At 41.9% G+C, this 20169-nt stretch overlaps 2 protein-coding genes across 2 annotated transcripts in view; one reads left to right on the top strand and one right to left on the bottom strand.

Moving 5' to 3' along the window:
* The window catches only part of SIPA1L2 (signal induced proliferation associated 1 like 2), a 254937-nt gene that overhangs the window by 186426 nt on the left and 48342 nt on the right, over positions 1–20169 (bottom strand). The window lies entirely within an intron of this gene.
* On the top strand, positions 11711–15012 carry MAP10 (microtubule associated protein 10). Its single transcript, XM_064413824.1, has one exon. It carries the CDS (start codon positions 11723–11725, stop codon positions 14135–14137), a length of 2415 nt encoding a protein of 804 aa, XP_064269894.1. The 5' UTR covers positions 11711–11722; the 3' UTR covers positions 14138–15012.

Here is a 20169-nt window from a genome sequence, read left to right as displayed (position 1 = left end):
GTCTGATTTTGGGTACCACTCTTAGAAGCTGACAACACAACAAACCCTAACAATAAATGTGAAGATACAAATACAGTCAAGGAGAAGGGAAAAAAAAAACCCACCAAAATGTGGCTATTTTGGAAAGAGGTAACAAGGAAAGTGATACAGCAAATGTGTAGTTTTGTATTTTCTTCTACTCATTTACTTTTTGCATCTGGCAGAACTTCATTACTTTTTACGCTTTCAACTCTCAGCTGTTCTCCATCCCTGCAAATCAGCTCATACATCAGGTGCACACATGTGCATACAGCTCTCCTGGGGCTCTGACTGGCCTGTACACAAGCACAAAGAAGCACCCCATCAGCCAGCAGGCAGGATTTGCAGCATGATTAATATGTTTCACCCTTGATGAAAAGGTCCTTTACAAAGCTCCACTGACCTCTACCATTCCTAACTAACAAAGGGAGGAAAAAGAACTAAGAAAATGAAAGGAATTTTAACAAGATAAGTCAGTGCATACTCTTATTTTACAGGGTGTTATACTAGACATGAAACTCTTTTTGCAACTTGAAAAGCAGCTAGACAGGAAGCATAACCAACACCAACACTTCTCACACTGGGGAAGCTTCAGCTCCGGATCTGGAGCTTTACTCTGTCTCTAGCTTCACGCATCCCATTACAGCATCAGGGCTCTAGAAGGTGCAGCCACTGGCACAATAAAAAGAAAAATATTGGTTGACTGGGCAAAGTTGACATTTCCAGCCTCCCTAGTATTCTTGCTAGGTTACAATTTTAGGTACTATTCAGGAAAAAGAAGCCCTTTATTATCAACTGTAGAGCACAGCTTATTTTCTTCAAGCAAACACAAAGTATGTGTAAGTGTCTGAAATTATTGCTGTAAAAGCTAAAGTATATTTTCATGCACAGTATGAGTAGAGTCACTGACACCATAACCAGCTCTTGGTACCTAAATTATACTATTAGGTATCTTGAACCTTAACACAAAAGGAGAACCTGTCAGTGACACACAAAAATTTTGGCCACAAGAGTCTATTATGATAATTTAGCTTGGTCTCCTGAACAGTGCTGGCAGTGTCCATTCATCTTTTCAAGAATACCAGCAGAGGAACCAAATAATTTTGTTTGTGATAGAAGTAACTGTTTGCAGAATGGCACCTCTCAACTACTTGGGACTTGAGCAGCCCCCCTTCTCTGGGGCTAAGCCCTTCAAGCCCTTCTTTCTCTGGTACCAAAAAAAGACTTCAGATACAAGTGATGGAACTGGAGAGCCACACACAAACCTGTGAACAACAGCTGAAAATCTCTGCAGGTAATTACTGGTTCCCTGTGTGATCTAACACATTAGTGACAGAAAATGATAGCCAATGTGTTTTCTCTTAGCTGGCTCTAAGTACCTGCAAACTGTGATTTCCTATTCTAGTAATAACACATATTCATGGAGCTGTTAAGTTGATAGCATCTTTTATTTAAGCTAATATTGTCTCCTTTTTGCCAGTGTGATTTCAGAGGAGTTTCCAATGCACCTCACAACATCTATACAAATATCCTGCTACAAATTATATTGATGATATATAATCCAGCTTGCAGATCAGATAAGATCACAGCACATTGTTTACAGATCTGCCTTTGTATGTTATACAGTGACTGTGCCAATCAGCAGTACATTGCAAAGCAAAGCCTTTGTTTATTAAAGAAAAAATAACCTCCTACTGAAGATCTTTTGTACACAGGAAATCATAGGAGTAAAATTAGAGCAGTATAGTTTAATATTAAGGCTGGCATTTTTCTCAAACAATATACTTTTTCCTGACCCCCTTTATCTTTTTTTTCCACAGAAATTTAAGACAGAGGATTTTACTTCATGTTGGGTCAGTTAAGTGTGTAAACATGGAAACTGAGAGATAAAAGGTTCATCAGTGTGCCTTGAGGTATCAGCATCCATCAGCTGTCTGTGCTTGTTTGCATGCACAGGGCTGAGCTAATCACCAGATTTGGAACCGGGAAGCAACCCCTTTTCAGATTAGCTCAACAGGGACTGCTGGGTTTTGTTTATCTTTCTCTGCAGCACAGTGCGGGGTCCAGAAGCATCTGCAAATGTCACCCAGCAAATCTCCTGCTAGTCAGGAGGACTTAGAAGTGCCCTTGATCTCTCCTGTTCTCCTCCCGTGACACAATTATTGTGGCATTTTGTCTTCTAGCACAGACTTGGAGTCTGTTGTGAGAAGCCTGGAAATGTACAGCATCCCGGGGTGATATGAGCTACAGAGCACATGACTGCACATCTGCAGTGTGCCTTTCTGCATTTGGACAGGCACTGACTGGACAACTTGGGTGGTGCCATTCAGTCCTATGTCTTCAGTTTATCTCTGTGGCTGATCCCTTGCTCTGGAAAGACTGCCATGGAGAGACCTCTGCAGGGAACTGTGGATGCAATCCTAGATGCACAGACCTACCCCTGAGCTATTGGCTATGGGTTTATTTATAGCGTAAAAAGTCAAACAGAATTTTTCGGGGTTCATCTCTACTCATCTCTATGTTCAGCCAGCATTTGGCCAAGCAAGCTCCACCTGCAATAACAGTACCATTTCAGGCTCCACCTCCAGCTCTCAGCATCAATGTGCTTGGTTTTGCTTTACACTCTGGTTGTGAAAAATACTCTTAAAATCTAGTGCAAGAAAAATAAAGCAACTGACTGCTCTGTTTGTCTGCCAACCTCATCAAAGATCAAAGTGTAGAGTTCAAAATCACTCCACTAAATTGCAGATATTTAACCAAGGCAGCTAAACACATCTTGGTTCCTGTACAACCAACACACAGCAGAAGACTACTTAGAGAGGCAGTCTGCTAACCTGAAGACCTGACACTTCTAGAAGAGCCTCTCATCCCTTTCAGCAGAGGGCCAGTGTGGCCAGGTTGCCTCCACTAAGTAGGATGAATGCAGGCCTTAGAGTGGGGATGAACAAACAGAGCAGTCAGTTGCTTTATTTTTCTTGCACTAGATTTTAAGAGTATTTTTCACAACCAGAGTGTAAAGCAAAACCAAGCACATTGACAGGGTAGACATGCAAATGAGAGAAGCAGAGAGTGAAATGAAAGCTACTGCAAAGCTGACATCTGTTTTGTGCAGTTTTTTCCACACACAGATTAGAGGTTCAGGGGTTTCGGTCTGCTCACCTCTTGCTAAGAATTACGCAGAGCCATCCCCTCTCATTGTCCCACACAGCCAGGCACTCCCACACTATTACAGGTCACAGCACCACCTGCCCGGTGCACTCAGCAGAATGAACCTTTTTCCTCTTTAAGATCAGCCTACAGACACACAGCTGAGTTTTCAGGAAGTGTTTTATTCACTGACTGCTTGCAATGATACAGATAGCTTTCAACAGAAGTGAGAAGGTATTAGGGGGAAGGAATCTTCCTCTGAGAATTTCCAGTGTTAAGGCTTTTATGAAATATGTCATTATAAGGAAACGAATGAACGCATTTGTCACCCTCTGGGAGGTCTCAGAATGGCTTCTATTTTTATCTCTTCTTACCCCTTGAAGGAGCCAAGGACTAACATTTGCGATTCCTGATTGAGGATATTAATGTTTTAAAAAGCTGCTATTCCTTCCAGGGCAGTAAAGTGAATAACCTCTTCGGGTTTTTCACTGGTTTGCCTCTTGAAATGAAATTTTGGTGACTGTGTTTCTAGTAATACGTGTCTTACTAGACACCATCCAAACCTATTCCTGTCTATTTATCTGGTATTGAATTTTAACAAATCTGGAAGATGTATGATCAGCTAGTACATGTGCAAAATACGCTTGTTTTTCCTTTCTTGAAGTATTTTTGCTATGCTATGCACTGTTTAGTCTGAACTTACAGAGTCTAGAGAACACAGATTCATGTAAAATCATATGTGTTTACTGAAGCTGAAGGGCTGAGTGTCAAAAAAGAAAAAGAGAATTAAAAGGATGTTTTCAGAAACATCTCACGGGTAACTGTTATATTAGTACTAAACCCTCTGAGTGTAATGATCTGCCTGCCTGGAGCAGAAATATTTTTATTTATAGTCAGCACAGTGAGAAATCATTAGTCCAGTTACCAGTATATTCATGCCTTGAACAAGTGTCCACAAATATAAGAAGGCCTTTTGAAAAACCTTCACCCACTACTGCAAGACTGGATGAGACTTATCTAAAAGACTGTTGATGTTGCATTTGATGAAGCAGATGGGTCACTGCTGAGCACACACTATTACCTTGCCAGAGGCTGGGTCTATTGTCAGAGTGACACTTCTGGCCTCCACTGGCCCAAACAGCAAACGATCAGTGTGGAAATTGTGACTGGAGATCCCACCAAAAGGAGATGGCAAAGACGTTGTTTCACAAGGTTACATTCTATGGAGCAAAGACTTCATATATATTTTTATTCACTGCATTTCAAATTTCACTCTTCACATGAAAGCATTACCAGCCTAGTCACATGTTCAGGACTGTCTCAGGATTTAGCATGGAGAAGAGGACAGGTTACTGCACCCCTGAGTGACCTGGTACAGAAACACAGCAGGCCTGCATTTTTCAGAACTTTTTCTTCTTGATTATTTCCCCTGCAAAATTAAAATAAGCAATTTAAAAGCAATTTTAAATTAGCATATTGAGGACAGTTTATTATTTATGAGATGGAAATCAGGATCTTGGATGACTGAACTCATTAAAGACACTTTGGAACAGTTCCCATGTATTTCTTCCATGGTACCCACACGACAAATAATTCACACAGTAATTAATGCCATGTCTTCCTAAACAATACATGCTTCCGACAGGAACTGTTCAAAAAGGAAATGCAAGAAGCTGCACCAAAATAGCAATAAGCTTAAAATACCTATCAGCAAAACCAGGAAGTTTTGTGTTAGGGCAATACAGATGTTTCAGCTGAACTTACTGGGCCAAAGACATCCCTGAATTAGCTCACAAATGATCAGTGGAGCTAGCAAGGAGGGCGTTTGGCCAGCCAGGCCTCTGCACTGGCACAGCTTTTGTCTGACCTTGTGTCAGGGACTTACAACAGACAGCACTCTGTCATCCCGCCACACAGAGTACACAGTGTAGCACGAGAGAAAGAAGTCTATTTTCCTCCCTAGCTGTAGCCCACAGGGCTATTTGCATTTCGGTGAATTAAATACTTTTCCAGCATTGTGACTACCTGTAAAAAGTCTCTACAGGCACAGTTACACCGCACGGAGCGCAGCACTGGATCCCCAGCCGGGGCCAGCGCAGGAAGCGGCAGCAGTGCAGCTGTGCCAGCACAGCGCCGTGCCCGCACCAGCCCTCTCAGGAGCTGGGGAAATAATTGGCTCCGGCAGCCTGCCACATTTTCAGGGCCTAAGAGCCCTGCATGGCAACACGGGGAAGCTCACCCATGCAGCGGCCTCGCAGTGGCTCCCGCTGTGCTGCAGGGCCACTTCTGAAACGCAGGACAGAGCTGGGCGGGTTGTGCAGTAAGGAACTGCTCACTTCCATCTGCTCTTCGCTGCTGGTGAAGGGCTGTGGCCTCAACACTGTGCTGTGGTACTGCATTTCAGGGGCCACAAAACAGTCCAGATGATAGACATTTGCCATTGCTGGCGAGGGAAAAGGGCCTGCAGGGTGGGCAGGGATGCTGTGTTCTCAGCAAATCAGATATGTGCTCTCTTCCAGGGGGTACTTACTCACTCAGCACTTCTGTGAAACACTGGTCATATCTTCTAAGAGGAATTCAAGCACAGAGAAACAAAATCTTCCCACGGAGATCTATGTCAAAAGAGAGAATTGAAGCTAGATCTACAGATTCCCACATTTATACAATTTATTCTTTCTTTCTAATTAATAAAGCCATGTAATGGGACTTGATTTTTCCCTGTCCATACATTTAAGTTTCACATCACAGCCACTACCATGGTAAGAAAGAGTCAGCAAGTGACAGACGTTAGCAGGACACCAGTGGGAAGTACTCTACACTTGCTGCCTGGCAGAGCAACAGCAAGGACAGAAACTAGAAGGGATGAAGCATATGAGGGAGGGACACCACTGCTGAGATCCCTGGAACATGTTAGCCCAGACAAGAACCTCACCTTTTGACTAGAAATCCCACTGTCAGGCAAACCCGGGACAAACATTCAGGAGAGAGCCATCTCTCTCACAATCCACCTTACTGAACTGTGGGATTTCCATCATGTCTCCTTGGAAAACAAGAAGGGAGATGAAAAATACAGGGCATATTGGCTCTTTTTTCTGCAACCTCAACAAGCAGCTTCATAAGTCCAACTCACTAAGTGGGATGGAATTTTTCTACTCCCTTCCCACCAGGCACAGGCAACTGGATAAAACTCAGCCTCATGCACATCCAGTGAGGAGGATCTGGTCCAGCTCTGCACAGCAACATGCCTGTCTCTTTTTATTTTTGTCTCTCTAAAAGAGAGCTCTCAAAACAGTCAATTTGGTTTTAAGTTATTTTTAAAGGGACAAAGGGAAACATCAGAGGTTGAAAATGCGCAGCGACCAAGTAAAAAAAAACTCTGAAAAAACATGCTTTACAGTGGTAATTATGACAGATTAAACAATGAGTGTCATCAGTGTAATGGTACAAAGCACACAATACTGTTTCCTACTCAAATATTTGCAGACATTTCTGTTTTTTTGTTTTAATGAAATCTCTTCTAAGTATTGAATTGATTTTAAGAACCATCCTGAGGCTCACAAGAGCTATCGCTGTCAGAAGCCCTGTCAGATATTTGAACTGCAATTTGTCTCCAATGGTTCCCAGCTTGAGCTAGAGAAATGATGTAAACATATCCTTTTAGGAGGTGACGAGTCTGAAAAATCACTGCCTGTAAAGACAACATCTCTGAGAGGAGCTGAGGACCTCTCCAGCCATACAGTTAAAATGGGAATTTTAAGGATCCCCACATCTTGACAAAAACTTTTGCTGCAGATTTTCGGTGCTTCTGAAACATATCCAGGAACTGCTCTGTTGTGTGACTAAGCTGTCCTCTTTGGATGGCTAAGCACCTGGAATCCTCTCCTCATTCACTACATATGTGCATGACAAGTATGGGCTGCAACCATGAAGCCAAAGGAAATAAATCAAATCCTTCTGAGGATTTTTGAGAGCTTCACAGCTATTGGATGGGAAGTAACACAGTTTAAACAATGATACATAAATTAATTATAAATGACAGCATGTGAACCCCTGGAATTTCTGTTAATACCAAATGAGTTTCTGATGGTTTATATAAAATAAGAAACTGAAAGAAAAGCCTCTGTGTGCTAATAACACCCAGATATTTCAGGAAATTGGCTTTGAATGTTGCTGGGCATTATACAAAGAATATTCAATGAGCTGAATCCTGAGGTTGACCCTTCACTGTTGTTTTGTTTTAAGCAAAAATGTCTATTTGCTTTAATAAGAACTCTTTTCAAATAAAGGAAATCACCTCAGATACGACCCTTGTGGATATGTCTCACTGTCATGTTCAATATAGCTCTCTGAACTCCTTTATTTGTGACAACCTGCTTCCTGTTGGCTCTCACAGTACTTGCGAGATTTTTCCTTGTTTCCTTTAGATGTCTACTTGGACCGAGTTTTGCTGCATCTAAGAAAGATGATGATGACTGTTCAGTACAGAAGGAGAAGCTGTGCTTTGCTGCAGTCCCATTAATCCCTGAAGAAATTTGGAATCAGAAGACAACCTGGCACGGGTTGTATTTCTAAGCTGGCTGTGAAAACCACATGCATTTCAAAGGCCAACCATTTCCCCCACCAATCCTGTGTACCACCCCTGCTGACTTGGAAGAAGTAGCTCTGCCATAAGCCCCAACTCTCTCCACTCTGAAAAAGTCAAATGCTAAGGAAAGCGATGAAATCATTAAAAAGACAGCAAACAGACGGGTGTTTGCCAAATGGAGAAGGGCCACATGACTAGGCAAAGAATGTTTATTTTAGCACTCCCAAAGTCTGCTAAAGATAGTAGAGAGTGAAAATAAACGTGAGAGCTATCACACTGAAGTAAGAGGAGTTAACAAGCATCTTTAGGGTAGCAACACAAGGGAGGAATTTTGGAGCTGTATGTCTGAGTAGGTTCTGTACCAGCTGCTCTGACCACCCAAACAATGGGGCACTTTGTGTACAGGAGGGTAAACACTGAGAGGTGGGGCAAAACCACAGTATCCTTCATTTTGATGGATAACAAAATGCCTATGCCAATAATACCATTGCAACTGTTCCTAGACTGCTCCATACATCACTAGATCTGGGTCAGCATGAAATTAAGGATCGTGAAGTAGAATACGGACACAGAAAATTTCCCTGCAAAACTCTGCACAATATACCAAAACGTATGCAAACAGCAATTTCTGAATAGATTCAGCTTTCTTATTTGACCTTATTTATTTTCAAAACTTCTTCTAGATTCTTCAAGAGAGAAACCTAAATAAATTGCAAAAACCTCTTATGCTTTGTATAAGTATTTTATAAAATACTAATGTATTTTATAAATTTTCGTATTTTTTCTGAACTGATGAAGAGAGTTATCGAAGACTGCCATGCTAATTCCTGAATTTCTTCCTGTTCATTGCCCCTTCACAAGTGGCTGACTCAACAGACAACTGAGAAAAGACTAAATAAGTTTTCTCTGGGTGGCATTTTAAGCTGGAGTATTTTAAGAACTGCTATTATGTTGCAGCTGAATATTCCAGCAGACTGTCTGACTCCTTTCTGAATCAGAGTGCCACCAGGCCAAATATTTGCACAAATTCCATGCATTGCCCTGTACATTCTGCACAGAGAAGAGCAATTTTATATGCAGGTAAACAGTGGCTCTTTATGCCAGCATTTGATCTCTAAAAAATGCAGTCTTTAGAACAACACCAGAATAGGCAGATTCGGTTGTGAATCTAGCAAAATCCATGCTTTCTCAAGAACTTTTTTAAATGTCATATGTGTCAACCCATAAACAGATATATAATTGTATAGACAGATCTCTTTGTGAAGAGAGATAGATAAATCTGAAATTGTACAGGAATTAAGAGCAAAAAAAGACATCTCAAAGCCTTCAAAAGATAGATTTGCACCAAAGTTGCTGAGCTGCTGTTAATGATACCAATTGTCTGGGTTGGAATTTTTTGAGGCAGAAAGTTGGTACTTCAAACATACAAACAAGGTCAGTGAAAGATTTCACTGAATCAGCAAAATTCCTCAGTCTTCCAGTCTTTTTTTAAAAAAGCCAGAAAATTTGAAGTCTATTTATAAGAAAGGAGAACTGAGAAGAAGCAGAGCTATTTTAAAAAGATTACTAAATGTAACTAATGTAGATTTGAATATGTACCTTGGAGTGGTAGAGGTAATGAAACTTGGTTCCATAACCCTACTTCTGCAGCATGACTGTTTTCTAAATCACTCTTCAGTGAAATGCAATCTAAAGAAGTCTTATCACGAGTCTCTTTTAAATGGTGTTAGTAGAAACTAAGACTATTAAGAAGAAAAATACTTTTTTTTCCCTAACTTGCAATTCAAAACCACAATGTTGTTTTCTATTTATTTTGAACAGAAATATGCTGTCATGACCGGAGGATTGACTTAATAAAACATACCAACTGCAACAAACTTAAAACTCCTTACTCCTTTCTATTTAAATAGTTGTTTTGTCACTAGCTTACACTGATCTTATGCAGCTTATTAACACCTATAGTTTTCACAAGTATTCCGTACTTTTTATTTATATTATCTGTGCAGAACGAAATACAGGAATTGTCTGATTTTCAGGGCTATGAAACTGAAAACTTCTGCATGTAGAGATTCATCATCTTAAAAAAAGAATATGGTTCCTCCACAATTCACCCCCAAACTCCAACTGCAGTTACCACACAGAAAGATGCATCCTCCTCTACAAAGATGGCAAGTTTGTAAGATGGCAAATATAAAAGAATAGAAATTTGCCAAAGATGGCAAATATAAGAGAATAGAAATCGTGGACTAAACCTCATAGTCACAGTAATGTCCACCTATAAAATGGGCAAAATGCTGATCCGTTGCCTTTGCAGGCAACCTCAAGAGTGACCATCTGACCACTGTGAAATCTCTTGTCCATTTCAGTGTAACAGGAAGTCTTTCTTCTGCCATTTCTCCTTTATGGAGCATGTCTACTAAACTATCAGGCCCTCCTGGCTGGAGGAAAAGGAAACACAGAAAAGCAGCTGACAGATGGCAGGACATGAATACTGTAGTGAAACAGACTGGCCATTTGTCTTGTCTGCTACAATGCCAGTACAGGGCCACATGTGAACACTGGCAGCCTTGATGGCAGAAGACATGTAGCTCTTTGACTCACGTGCCTAGAACAGTGGCAGCAGAGCAACTGAAAACTCAATTATGTAATTCTTGATCACAACACAGAAGTGGAACTCTTTAACGCTCTTCTCAGACATAACAGCTAATGAAAGGTGTCCTTTAAATAACAATCAAGGGATCGGACCAACAATGAAGAGTTGGATTCTTTGACCACCTCCTATTGGTTTTTACTTTTCTAAAAAGTAAAAAAAAAAATTCTAAAAAATTGTGAATTGACACCTGAAGGAAAGTGGGGGGGAAAAAGGCAGGAAATAACCAGAAAGAGAGTGGGGATTGGTTTTTCTTCCAGTTACTTTGCTGCTGGTAAGTGGCGAGGGTGTACTGTAATTTTAATCCAACATCCTCAGTTTAGGAGATGTTGTTTTAGAGTCAGCTTACTAATTGAAGAAAACAACACAATTTTCTTTCTATGTCAGCAAGTATTCCTTGTTCCTGTGGCAAGGAGGCTGTAGTGTAATGGAAGGATGGCCAGAGAGGGAAGGGCACTCTCTTTGCCAGGCAGCAGGTTAAGGAATGAAATTCTTCACAAGTGTGTTCACGTCAACTCCCACTTTACATGCAGACAGGAGAGAAAATGTGAGTTTATCAATGCATATCCAAGATACTGTGGAGAGACTCTTCAGTATACAGCCCTTGACACAGACCCCCATGTTTCTCTTGGAGTGGGAACAGGCTGCAGCTATGGATAGGACAAGAGGACATAGTCTTAAGCTGTGCCAAGAGAAGTCTACATGGACATTAGAAAGAATTCCTTAACAGAAAGTGTGATTAGATATTGGGATAGGCTGCCCAGGGAGGTGTTTAAGGCATGACTGGACATGGCACTGAGTGCCATGGTCCGGTTGATGTGGTGGTGTCCGGTCAAAGACTGGACTTAATGATCTCAGAGGTCTTTTCCAACCCAAGTGATTCCGTGAGCTTGTGAATGTGAAACAGTTTAAGGCCCCTCAATCCCTCCACAAACACCACTCCCGCCGCCTGATGGAGCACAGGGCCATCCCGCCTGAGCTCCAGTCCCTGGAGAACTACAGTGGGGAACACACGACCAGGGTGTTCAGAGCCGAGGGCAGGAGCACGACGGCTGCTGCCACGACACACCAGGCGCTTGTGACAGACACCAGGGAGCACCTGTTTCCGTGGGCTGCAACCGCTGCCCCCACCCAGCCCCAGGGCAGGCGGCCAACACGGTGCTGGAGGCACATGGAGCCGCTGGAGCACACCCCATGCCGGTGGGACGCGGGGCCGAGCAGCCCTGAGGGCCCCGGGCTGCGGGACGCGACTCTCGCGAGAAAGCGGCGCCTGCCCCCGCACACACACGGGCCTCTCGCGAGAGCGGCGCCCGCGGGCCGGCATGGAGCGGCTCTTCGCGCTGGAGCTGCTGGTGGAGGCGCTGCGGGTGGCGGAGCCGGGGCCCGCGGAGCTCCGGGCACCCGCGGAACACCCGGCACCCGCGGAACACCCGGCCGTGGCGCTGCGCCTCCTGGACTTCCCCACCCTCGTGCTGCGCCCCGCCGCCGCCGCGCCGCCCCTGCGAGCGGGGCAGCTCTTCCCATTCGGCCGCGGCAAGCGCTGCCTGTTCCGCTGGCGCCCGGACTCGCTTTTCGCCGCGCTCCGCCGCCGCCCGCTCCGCGCCCTGCTCCTGGCGCTGCCCGCCGGGCTCGCCCCGGGACCTCCCCGCCTGCTGGGCAGCTGCGCCGTGTCCTTGGCCCCCGCCGCCGAGCTGCTGCAGCGGCCCGGGGCGCCCTCCTCCTGCGGCCGCCGCGGCCGCTTCGCGCTGCGGGACACCGCGGGCCGCCCCGTCGGGGAGCTGGTCCTGCGCTACCGCCTCACCAGCCTGGGGGCCGGCGAGGCGAGTCCCGCCAGCCCCCGCGCTGCCACACCGCCTGCCACCACCCCGGAACCGCCAGACGAGGAGGAGAAGGAGAAAGAGGAGGAGGAGGAGGAGGGTGAGCAGCTGGAAGGCAACGTCTATTGCCCTCCGCTGCTCTATTACAGCCGTGAGCCGGCTGAGCCTCAGCGGCCGCCAGCAACGAGAGGGCGGTGGGAGCATGTCGAGCCCCAGAGACCGCAGAAGGACAAGGGCCGCAGCCCACCACGTCGCAGTGCTGGGCCCTCGCTGCTGCACCCTGCCAGTCCTCGAGAGCCCCAGAGCGCCCCGGTGCAGCTGCCACTGCTCAGTGCCCTGCTGGCCGAGCTGTCGGTGCTCACCCGCAGCGCTGTGCCTGCTGCTGCTGTCCACCCCCATCTTGCCTGGCTCTACCAGGCCCCAGGCAGTGGGGAGGACACAGCCTCACGGCCCCCCGGTCACTCTGCTGCCCTGAGGCCTGCAGAGACACCTGTGGGGCCTGGCAGGAGCAGTGAAGTCACCAGCCCTCCGTTCAAAGAAGGCCGTCAAAAGGCCACCACCCCAGAGTCTTCTGGGGTTGGGAGAAGACCCAAGAAAGCTGAGCCTGAGGGACAGCCAGCCTGTGAAAGGAACTGCAAAGCTAAGGAGAACAGACCTCCCAGAAAGAAATTGATGTATGGGCTGACAAATACACTGAGGCTACGGCTGCAGCAGACCAACCCAGATAAGCTGATAATTCATGAAAGGAGGGAGCAGTACAGAAAAAAGCAAATGGAGATGCTGAAAGGGAGAAGCCCCTTACCCAAGAGAAAACTGGTCAGAAATACTGAAGAACAGCATGTGGTGTCTTGCAGGCATTGTAGCACAGGAGGCAGTTCAAAGCGGAATAATCAGTTGGATAAAATCGTTCAGACTTCATTAGAAAACAGTGCTCTCTCAGAGTCAGTTTCTGTGACAGGAGATAAATCCCGTGGCCTGCAGAAACAGCCTATTGCAAGTCTATCCAGGAATGATTCAATAATTACAGCCCCCTTACCAGAGGAAACTCTGTTAAAATCTGCTCATGAGGAAAAGTATGCAAAAGCTCAACTCCCAGCAGCATTCCCATCAGATGCTAATGCAAAAGGAAGTTACAACAATGCAATACACTTAATCCATGAGAAAACCATGGAGCATGATGATGTGTCTGTTTTAAGTGGTCATAAACTAAGCCCCAGCAGGAGTGTTGAAAACAACTCTGAATTCATATACTCTGATGACTTTGTCCCTAGTCCAGAGAACTCAATTTGTTCAGAAGATTTCACCAATGCTGAGTGTACAGGCAGAGACTCACAAGTTCGTGAGAGCAGTCCTGAACCTCTGTGGCTTGAAAGACCAAAGCAAGATAGGTCAGATACAGAGCCAGAATCCAGCAGGTCCAGAATTTCAAAGACAAGTCAAAGAGCTCAAAGTACTTCAGATCTTGTGCCAGTTCCTTCAGCTTCATCTCCAGTCCAGTCTTTGAGGAGCAGCTGTGACTTTAAAACCAGCATGGGAACTAGTGCTGAATCTGCTGATTCACTTAACCTTGCTGAGATGGAGGCATCATTATTAGATGGAGAGCGGAAAGCCCAACAGATGAGTCAGGAAGAGAACAGGGGTGATCGACATGTTAAAGAAATATCTACACTGAGAAGCAAACAAGTTAAATCTGATACTGATGTGAATACAGGAAAGGGGCAGACCTCTACAGGGCAAAAGCAGTCAGTAACTCAAGTTAGCTCTTACTTGCCATCTAACATGTCTGATCTTGAACTTAGTGTTCTGGAAAACAGTAGGTCAGACAAAGAAGATGATTTCCTGGAAAAACTACATGGCCCTAATCAGTGCAAAGACATCAGTGAACTTGTAATCAACAAACTCCCAGGATACACAATGTAATTATAAGTTTTCACTGTCTGGATTAAGATACCATATTTGAACTTCGTAAATCCTGTTACATTTGGTTGTACTAAATTTTATCATGCACACTTATTACATCAGTGAATTTAGTTATGAGACTTTTTTAATAAATTACTATTTGAATCTCTGACAAATGGTGTCTACAGCCTGACTTCAGTGTCAGTATCTTAACACAAAGGTAATCCAAACAGCACATGAAACATAACTTACTGTAGAAGCAGAAATGAATACAAAAGCAGCAAAAGCAGCCAGTACCCACAAAAGTAGTCCAGGGTAGAAGTAATAACATGCTACCAGAACAGCCAAGTACAGAATCCATTCCTAACCAAACAAAAGGGTTTTTTCCTCCTGAAAATTTCCAAGCTTCCTTTTCATTAGAAATTGTTACTTAGAACATATAGTCACAGCCAGTAGCATCACAGAATTTTGTCAGCTAGTCAGTATAATGATGTGTTTGTTTCCCTTTTCCATCACTAAATACAGTGACCAGAACTGGGTGAGCCCTTTTAGAGTTTCATAGGTTGAAGTTTCAAGTCAGATTTCCACAATTTATTATTGAATAGTGTAAGAATTATTGGTGATAGTAAATCTGTATAATCTGGGCAAGCTTTAAGAGGTGGATGGAAGTTACTTGACCTTGAAGACTAGGGGTATGCAAGGAGTAGGGAAGAGCATAGTAAATCTTCAATGCTTCACAACTCCCTGATTGCATGCTGTGACTCTAGGGAAAGAGGTGGGGTCAGCACCCACAGTCCAGAAACTTGGAACAAATGAGCATATTATGTCATGATGTAAAGATGTGAGGTAATGAGAAATTTGCCATGTCTCCTTTGCCATTAAAATAGTTGAACTGATGTCTGCTTTGCTTTCAGGTTTGCTTTTTATGGCTTCCAGTTTGATCATTGAACTTAATGTCTTCTGTTTAACTACAGAGGTTTTTCTAGAGTCCATGTGCTGATCCTAAATTTTAGAGGTTTTTTTTTACTTGAATTCCTGCCTTAGTTTTTAGTCTCATGTACCCCCTTTTCCCCCTCTTTGAGTAGTCCATCTCCTATGTCAGCTTTACCTTGCTAACTATCTCATTAATTAGGAGAGTTATCCTCAGTGTTAAATGACAGATTTATCCACTCCCCTTCTCTTTATAATTTACAATCTGTTTTTTGCCACAACTTTTTCATTTCTCACTTAATTTTCCATGTACTTTATTGCAAGAGCCTGTGTTTACACTTTAACATCTTGGAGGAGCATTTTCCTTTCCCTCCTACTATGTGTTTTATTTTGTAGGAATGATAGCACCTCTCCTATTTAAAGCATGAACATCTGTGAGGAGTATTGGAGTATCTAGTGTTGACTTCCTAAAAACCACTAGTAATATTTTTAATCTAAAGGTAAGCATCTGAAATTACCTATATACCAAAGGAATCTCTGGCCAGAGCAATTCCTAAATCTTATTTAGGGTGTCTTTCATCAGCTACAATTTTAGACCAATTTTTTTTTTTCCCTTTTTATTCCAATGCCATGGACTTCTTTGATACACATGGATTCAGGCTGTCATTTATATATGGCAATTATTCTGATTTTATTGATGGACTAATGTCTTGCACTTCTCATGAGCAAAACTGTCATTAAAATACAATGCTGACCAACCATTTTTATAGTGTGGCTATTTAAATGAGTTGCTAATGCTACAAGTCCACAATTTGAAGAACATTATTTATGAAAATTTTATTTAAAAAATAAAAGTTTATTTTCAGCACCAAGCAGGTTGAAACTCAAGGGCAAATTTCCAGTCTTTTTTCTATCCCCTATTCCATCTTCACTTTTCAATTTCCAGAAGCAAATATGGTAGGAGCAATATTTCTTTTGTTTAAACAATGAAACTAACCTCTTTTCAACTAATTTTATTTGGAATAACATTTCTAATGTTTACTGTGTAAGAGAAGAATGAAAATGACAAAAAATGCATCCTAGGAAGGCAATAGAAGACATTACACTAGAACAAAATTGCAGCATCATGCTTGTATGGCTTAGCTTGTTTTTTTCTTTTCAAATACTCCACGTAGTGATTATTGCAGGTTAGCAGGTAGTTTCTGGCCCCAGGGATAATAGTCTGTCTTCTTGTGAGAGTAAATTCATTTTTACTTAACATTCAAACAGCAACTCTCAGTCAACAAAAATGGGGAAGAACTTTATTATTGAAAACTCATAAACCAATATATTAGCAAGAAATAGCTGCTAATGACAAGAGGATGTTATGTCAACACAACAGAACAAAACAGAGATATTATTACCAATATAAAATATTTTAAAAATGGCCGTGGCATACTCCCTTTTGTACAGTTCCTTTAATAATCTACACCTACATTATACTAGCTAGCCAGTTTTATTATTATAACTTGCAGCCTCTACCCCTGTTATCAAGTAGTTAAGATCAGAGGTTTAATAAGAGATGTCTCTAATGGAGGTATTACACCATTCCTTCATCATTTCTAAACTGTAAGGGCTGAATTGCATGGATGATGTTTGTGCAGGGGATATGACAATATTCTGGGAGAAGCAAATAATAGTAGCACATACACTGCAATTCTTGCACAGTTGTCCCAGAAGTATCATAAATACTTAAGAATACATGGTCTCATTGACTCATTACATCTAAAAATTTCCTCACTGCACACTGTTAAACAGGAAACTATGGTTACATCAAGTTTTGTTGTTGTAAACGTTAAACTTTACTACAGTGAAATTAAAAGGTGAGAAGTAATTACCTAAATTTACAGATCCTCACTAAACAAAGCCACCTAACTTTTTACTTTAGACTTGTAATTTTAACAAGATTGTTTTAAATCTGTATGATATTTTAGAAACAAGTTATATGGGTGTTCAGAAACATAGTTTCATTGCTTAAGTTTAGGGTGGTTAAATCTGCCCAAATAAAATTGAATTTCATGTTTTACAAAAAGACCCAAAACAAGAAATAAACACTTAGATCTACACACTAATCCAGATTTTATGATTGTTGCTGTAACTGTTTTTTTTAAAACAGTTATTTCGACATACTGTTTACTAAAGTAAATCTAGATAGCCACTACTGATAATACGATGGGAAGAGCAGGATACCAAATACTGATAGCTTCTGGCACTCTTCCCCTTCCATTGTAGTATTTTCCTGTAACTAAGTACTTCTTACAAGTCATACTACTGGATGGGCAAGAACAATGCTAAGCAATCTCAGCCAGGTAGGTCTCCTCCACTTCATTTTTTTTATTCTTCAGCACTCAGATTAGATGACACAGTTTCTTCCCTGTGATTTCTCTGATGACACTTCCTACCACGTATTTTACTACTTGTAATCCTTCCATCATTTTGGAAATCCTTTTCCTCAGTTCTCTGAAATCCCATCCAGCCTTGGTAACAGCGTGATTGAACATTTGACTTGTTCTTACTACTTTAATTTTTCTAGGCCCCAGTATTTTGTGATGCCTGGTATTGTAATAATTTTGTTTCTCTTTGTATAAGTGCTGCTCAGTCATTATTTAGATGCTAGTAATTATTTAGAAATCTTTATAAATTTGCTTTCCTTTTCTCAGCATTTGTCACCAGCATTTACTACTTGATTGTCTTTGTCTAAAAAGAAGTCAAATAATTGAATCCTGTATTTAGACCTTTAAAAGGTTTTGTTGACTTCTACATGCAGGGCCTTCACCAGCTGCTATGTAACTCCACTCATTCAGAGTTGCAGAATGACCATTTAGGACTGTGAATATTTTCCCATAGTTATAATTTGCCATGGCAGACATCAGGCTTCTCTACCTCTACCAAACCCTGCCTTTTAATCCTTTTCTAAAGTTTTGATTTCCAAATTAACTTTTCTTTCAAGATCTTTTTGAGAACAGATGTTGGCTTTAATTTAACATGCATTTAGAGCTAATGGCAATCACATCTGCTATAGCTGATGTTTGCTACCAGATAGCTGCTTGCATTTTCCATCCTCTCTTTCAGTCAGTATACTGCTGAATTTTAATTTCAGTTTTGTTCACATTGAGGTTCATACCTCATGTTTAATCCCTTGTAGGCATGCAGTTATGTTGAAGTCACCCAGACAAGCTGCAACTTCACTGTCTTTTTCTTGTTTGGCATTGATATTCACCTGCATTAAACTGTTTTTCCTTTTGTTTGGCTTTTATGACCTCACTTGTCTGAATTTTGTATGGCAATCGTAATGTAAACCTCCCCTGACTTTACAGAATTGCTTGCATATTCCCAGAAGTGTATTCTGTGTTCTCGATTGTTTTCTAGAGGATAAATTTGAGTGTCTCATGCTGGAGAAAACAGTATTAATCTTCAGTTCTGCAGAGACCTCTGCAAGTGATTCATTTACCAATTGTTTAAAATAACATGGCTTGGTAGAGGAAGTGATTAAATAACATCTGAGATATATAATACTCCTAACTTAATGAACATTTAAAGATTGATATAGCAACAGAGAATAAAAAAACCTCAAAGCCAAACAAACCCACCTTCCCTCCTGAAACGATAAAGAAATCCCTATAAAACTAAAATGTTAACTAAAACAATTTCACGTCTATTATATATTTTTATTCTAATCACAGACATTTTACAAACATTTTGGTTACTAGCCTGAAAATTTCATGCCTTCATGTTCTCTATGTATCTATTAGCAGAAGGTAGCAGTTTTTTAAAAGGAAGTAAAGGTATTTAAATTGTCAAATCCCCCAAAATTCCATGAGAATTAGTCACCTCAAAAATAGTTGTGGAATGGAAACCCATGCAGAGGACTCTAACTGTATTATCACTTGGAATGCAAAAATGTTTTTGAAAGAAGATAAGTCATGCTTCAACAAATATTTTCAGAGGCATTTGGAAAGTTTAGTGGTATCATGATTGAAAGAAACTCCCCCGGCGTCAAAGATATTCCAGCCCTTTTTCTCTTGTCTCTGTTGGCAGATTCAGTATGTTTCCTGTCCCTTATGCTTATGTAGAGAGTACTTAACCTTTGACTCCTCCCTAAATTTCCATGCCAACACGATATCCAGAACCTTATTTCAGAGACATCTTCCCTGCTCTCCCATCATGCCTTTCATCTTGATGCCTTTCCTGTTCCAGTTTCTCATCACATATTTTATGCCATCTTTAGAATTCATCTTGCCCTACTTATCATTAAGATAAACTCCTAACACTTCTCAGACACTTTCACTGATTTGTGCGCATCTTTGATATCAAACTAAAGTTCTGATCATTGTCTGCTGGACTCTGCATGGTTTATCCCCTTCCTGCCTCTATGAACCTGTTTCCTTCTCTGTACCCATTTCTGTGTAACTCTACCTTCATCCATCTAAAAAAGTAAAATATGGAAATTGCTGTACATCTGCATTTCGTTCCTTCCTTCATATCACCCTGATCATCCTCTCTGTGGGTACCTGTACTGCCTAGAGTTCTTGTCCACAGGAACATGCCAGACATAAAAGTTTGGATAGAAACCATCAGATCATGTCTGATCTTCTCTACATTGCAGTCTTTAACATTTTGTATGCTTACTCCTGACAGCTGGTGTCAACACTAGGATGAGACCAAGGTAATGATCAAAATTTAATGGCATATGTAGGGAAGGAAACTTCAGGATGTATTGTCAAACCTTGCTAACATCAAACACAGTATGAGGGAAGCTCTGATGTACCATGGCATGCAGTTTTGATTTTCTTATCCATAACTCATAATAAGATTCAGCTATAGAATTACTGTATGTATGAAAATCTGTTTGTTAACAGCCTTTTCATTGTTGCAGGTCTCTCATCTCCTGCTGCCTCTGTGGTGTTACTCTACAGCCCTCCAAACATCGTGTGGCTTTATTTGTAAAGTGGAATACATGTATAGGGTTTCTTCAAAACAACCTTCAAAACAGCCTTCACAGGGCTCAATGAAAAGACAAAAACACAAATTCAAGGTACTTCAGGATATTATCTGCATACCCATTTTTAATAACAAAATATTGG

The sequence above is a fragment of the Passer domesticus genome, chromosome 3, assembly GCF_036417665.1.
Source record: "Passer domesticus isolate bPasDom1 chromosome 3, bPasDom1.hap1, whole genome shotgun sequence".
Classification (NCBI taxonomy): domain Eukaryota; kingdom Metazoa; phylum Chordata; class Aves; order Passeriformes; family Passeridae; genus Passer; species Passer domesticus.
Note: the sequence above shows the minus strand (reverse complement) of the source record. Positions and strands in the feature narration are given on the sequence as shown.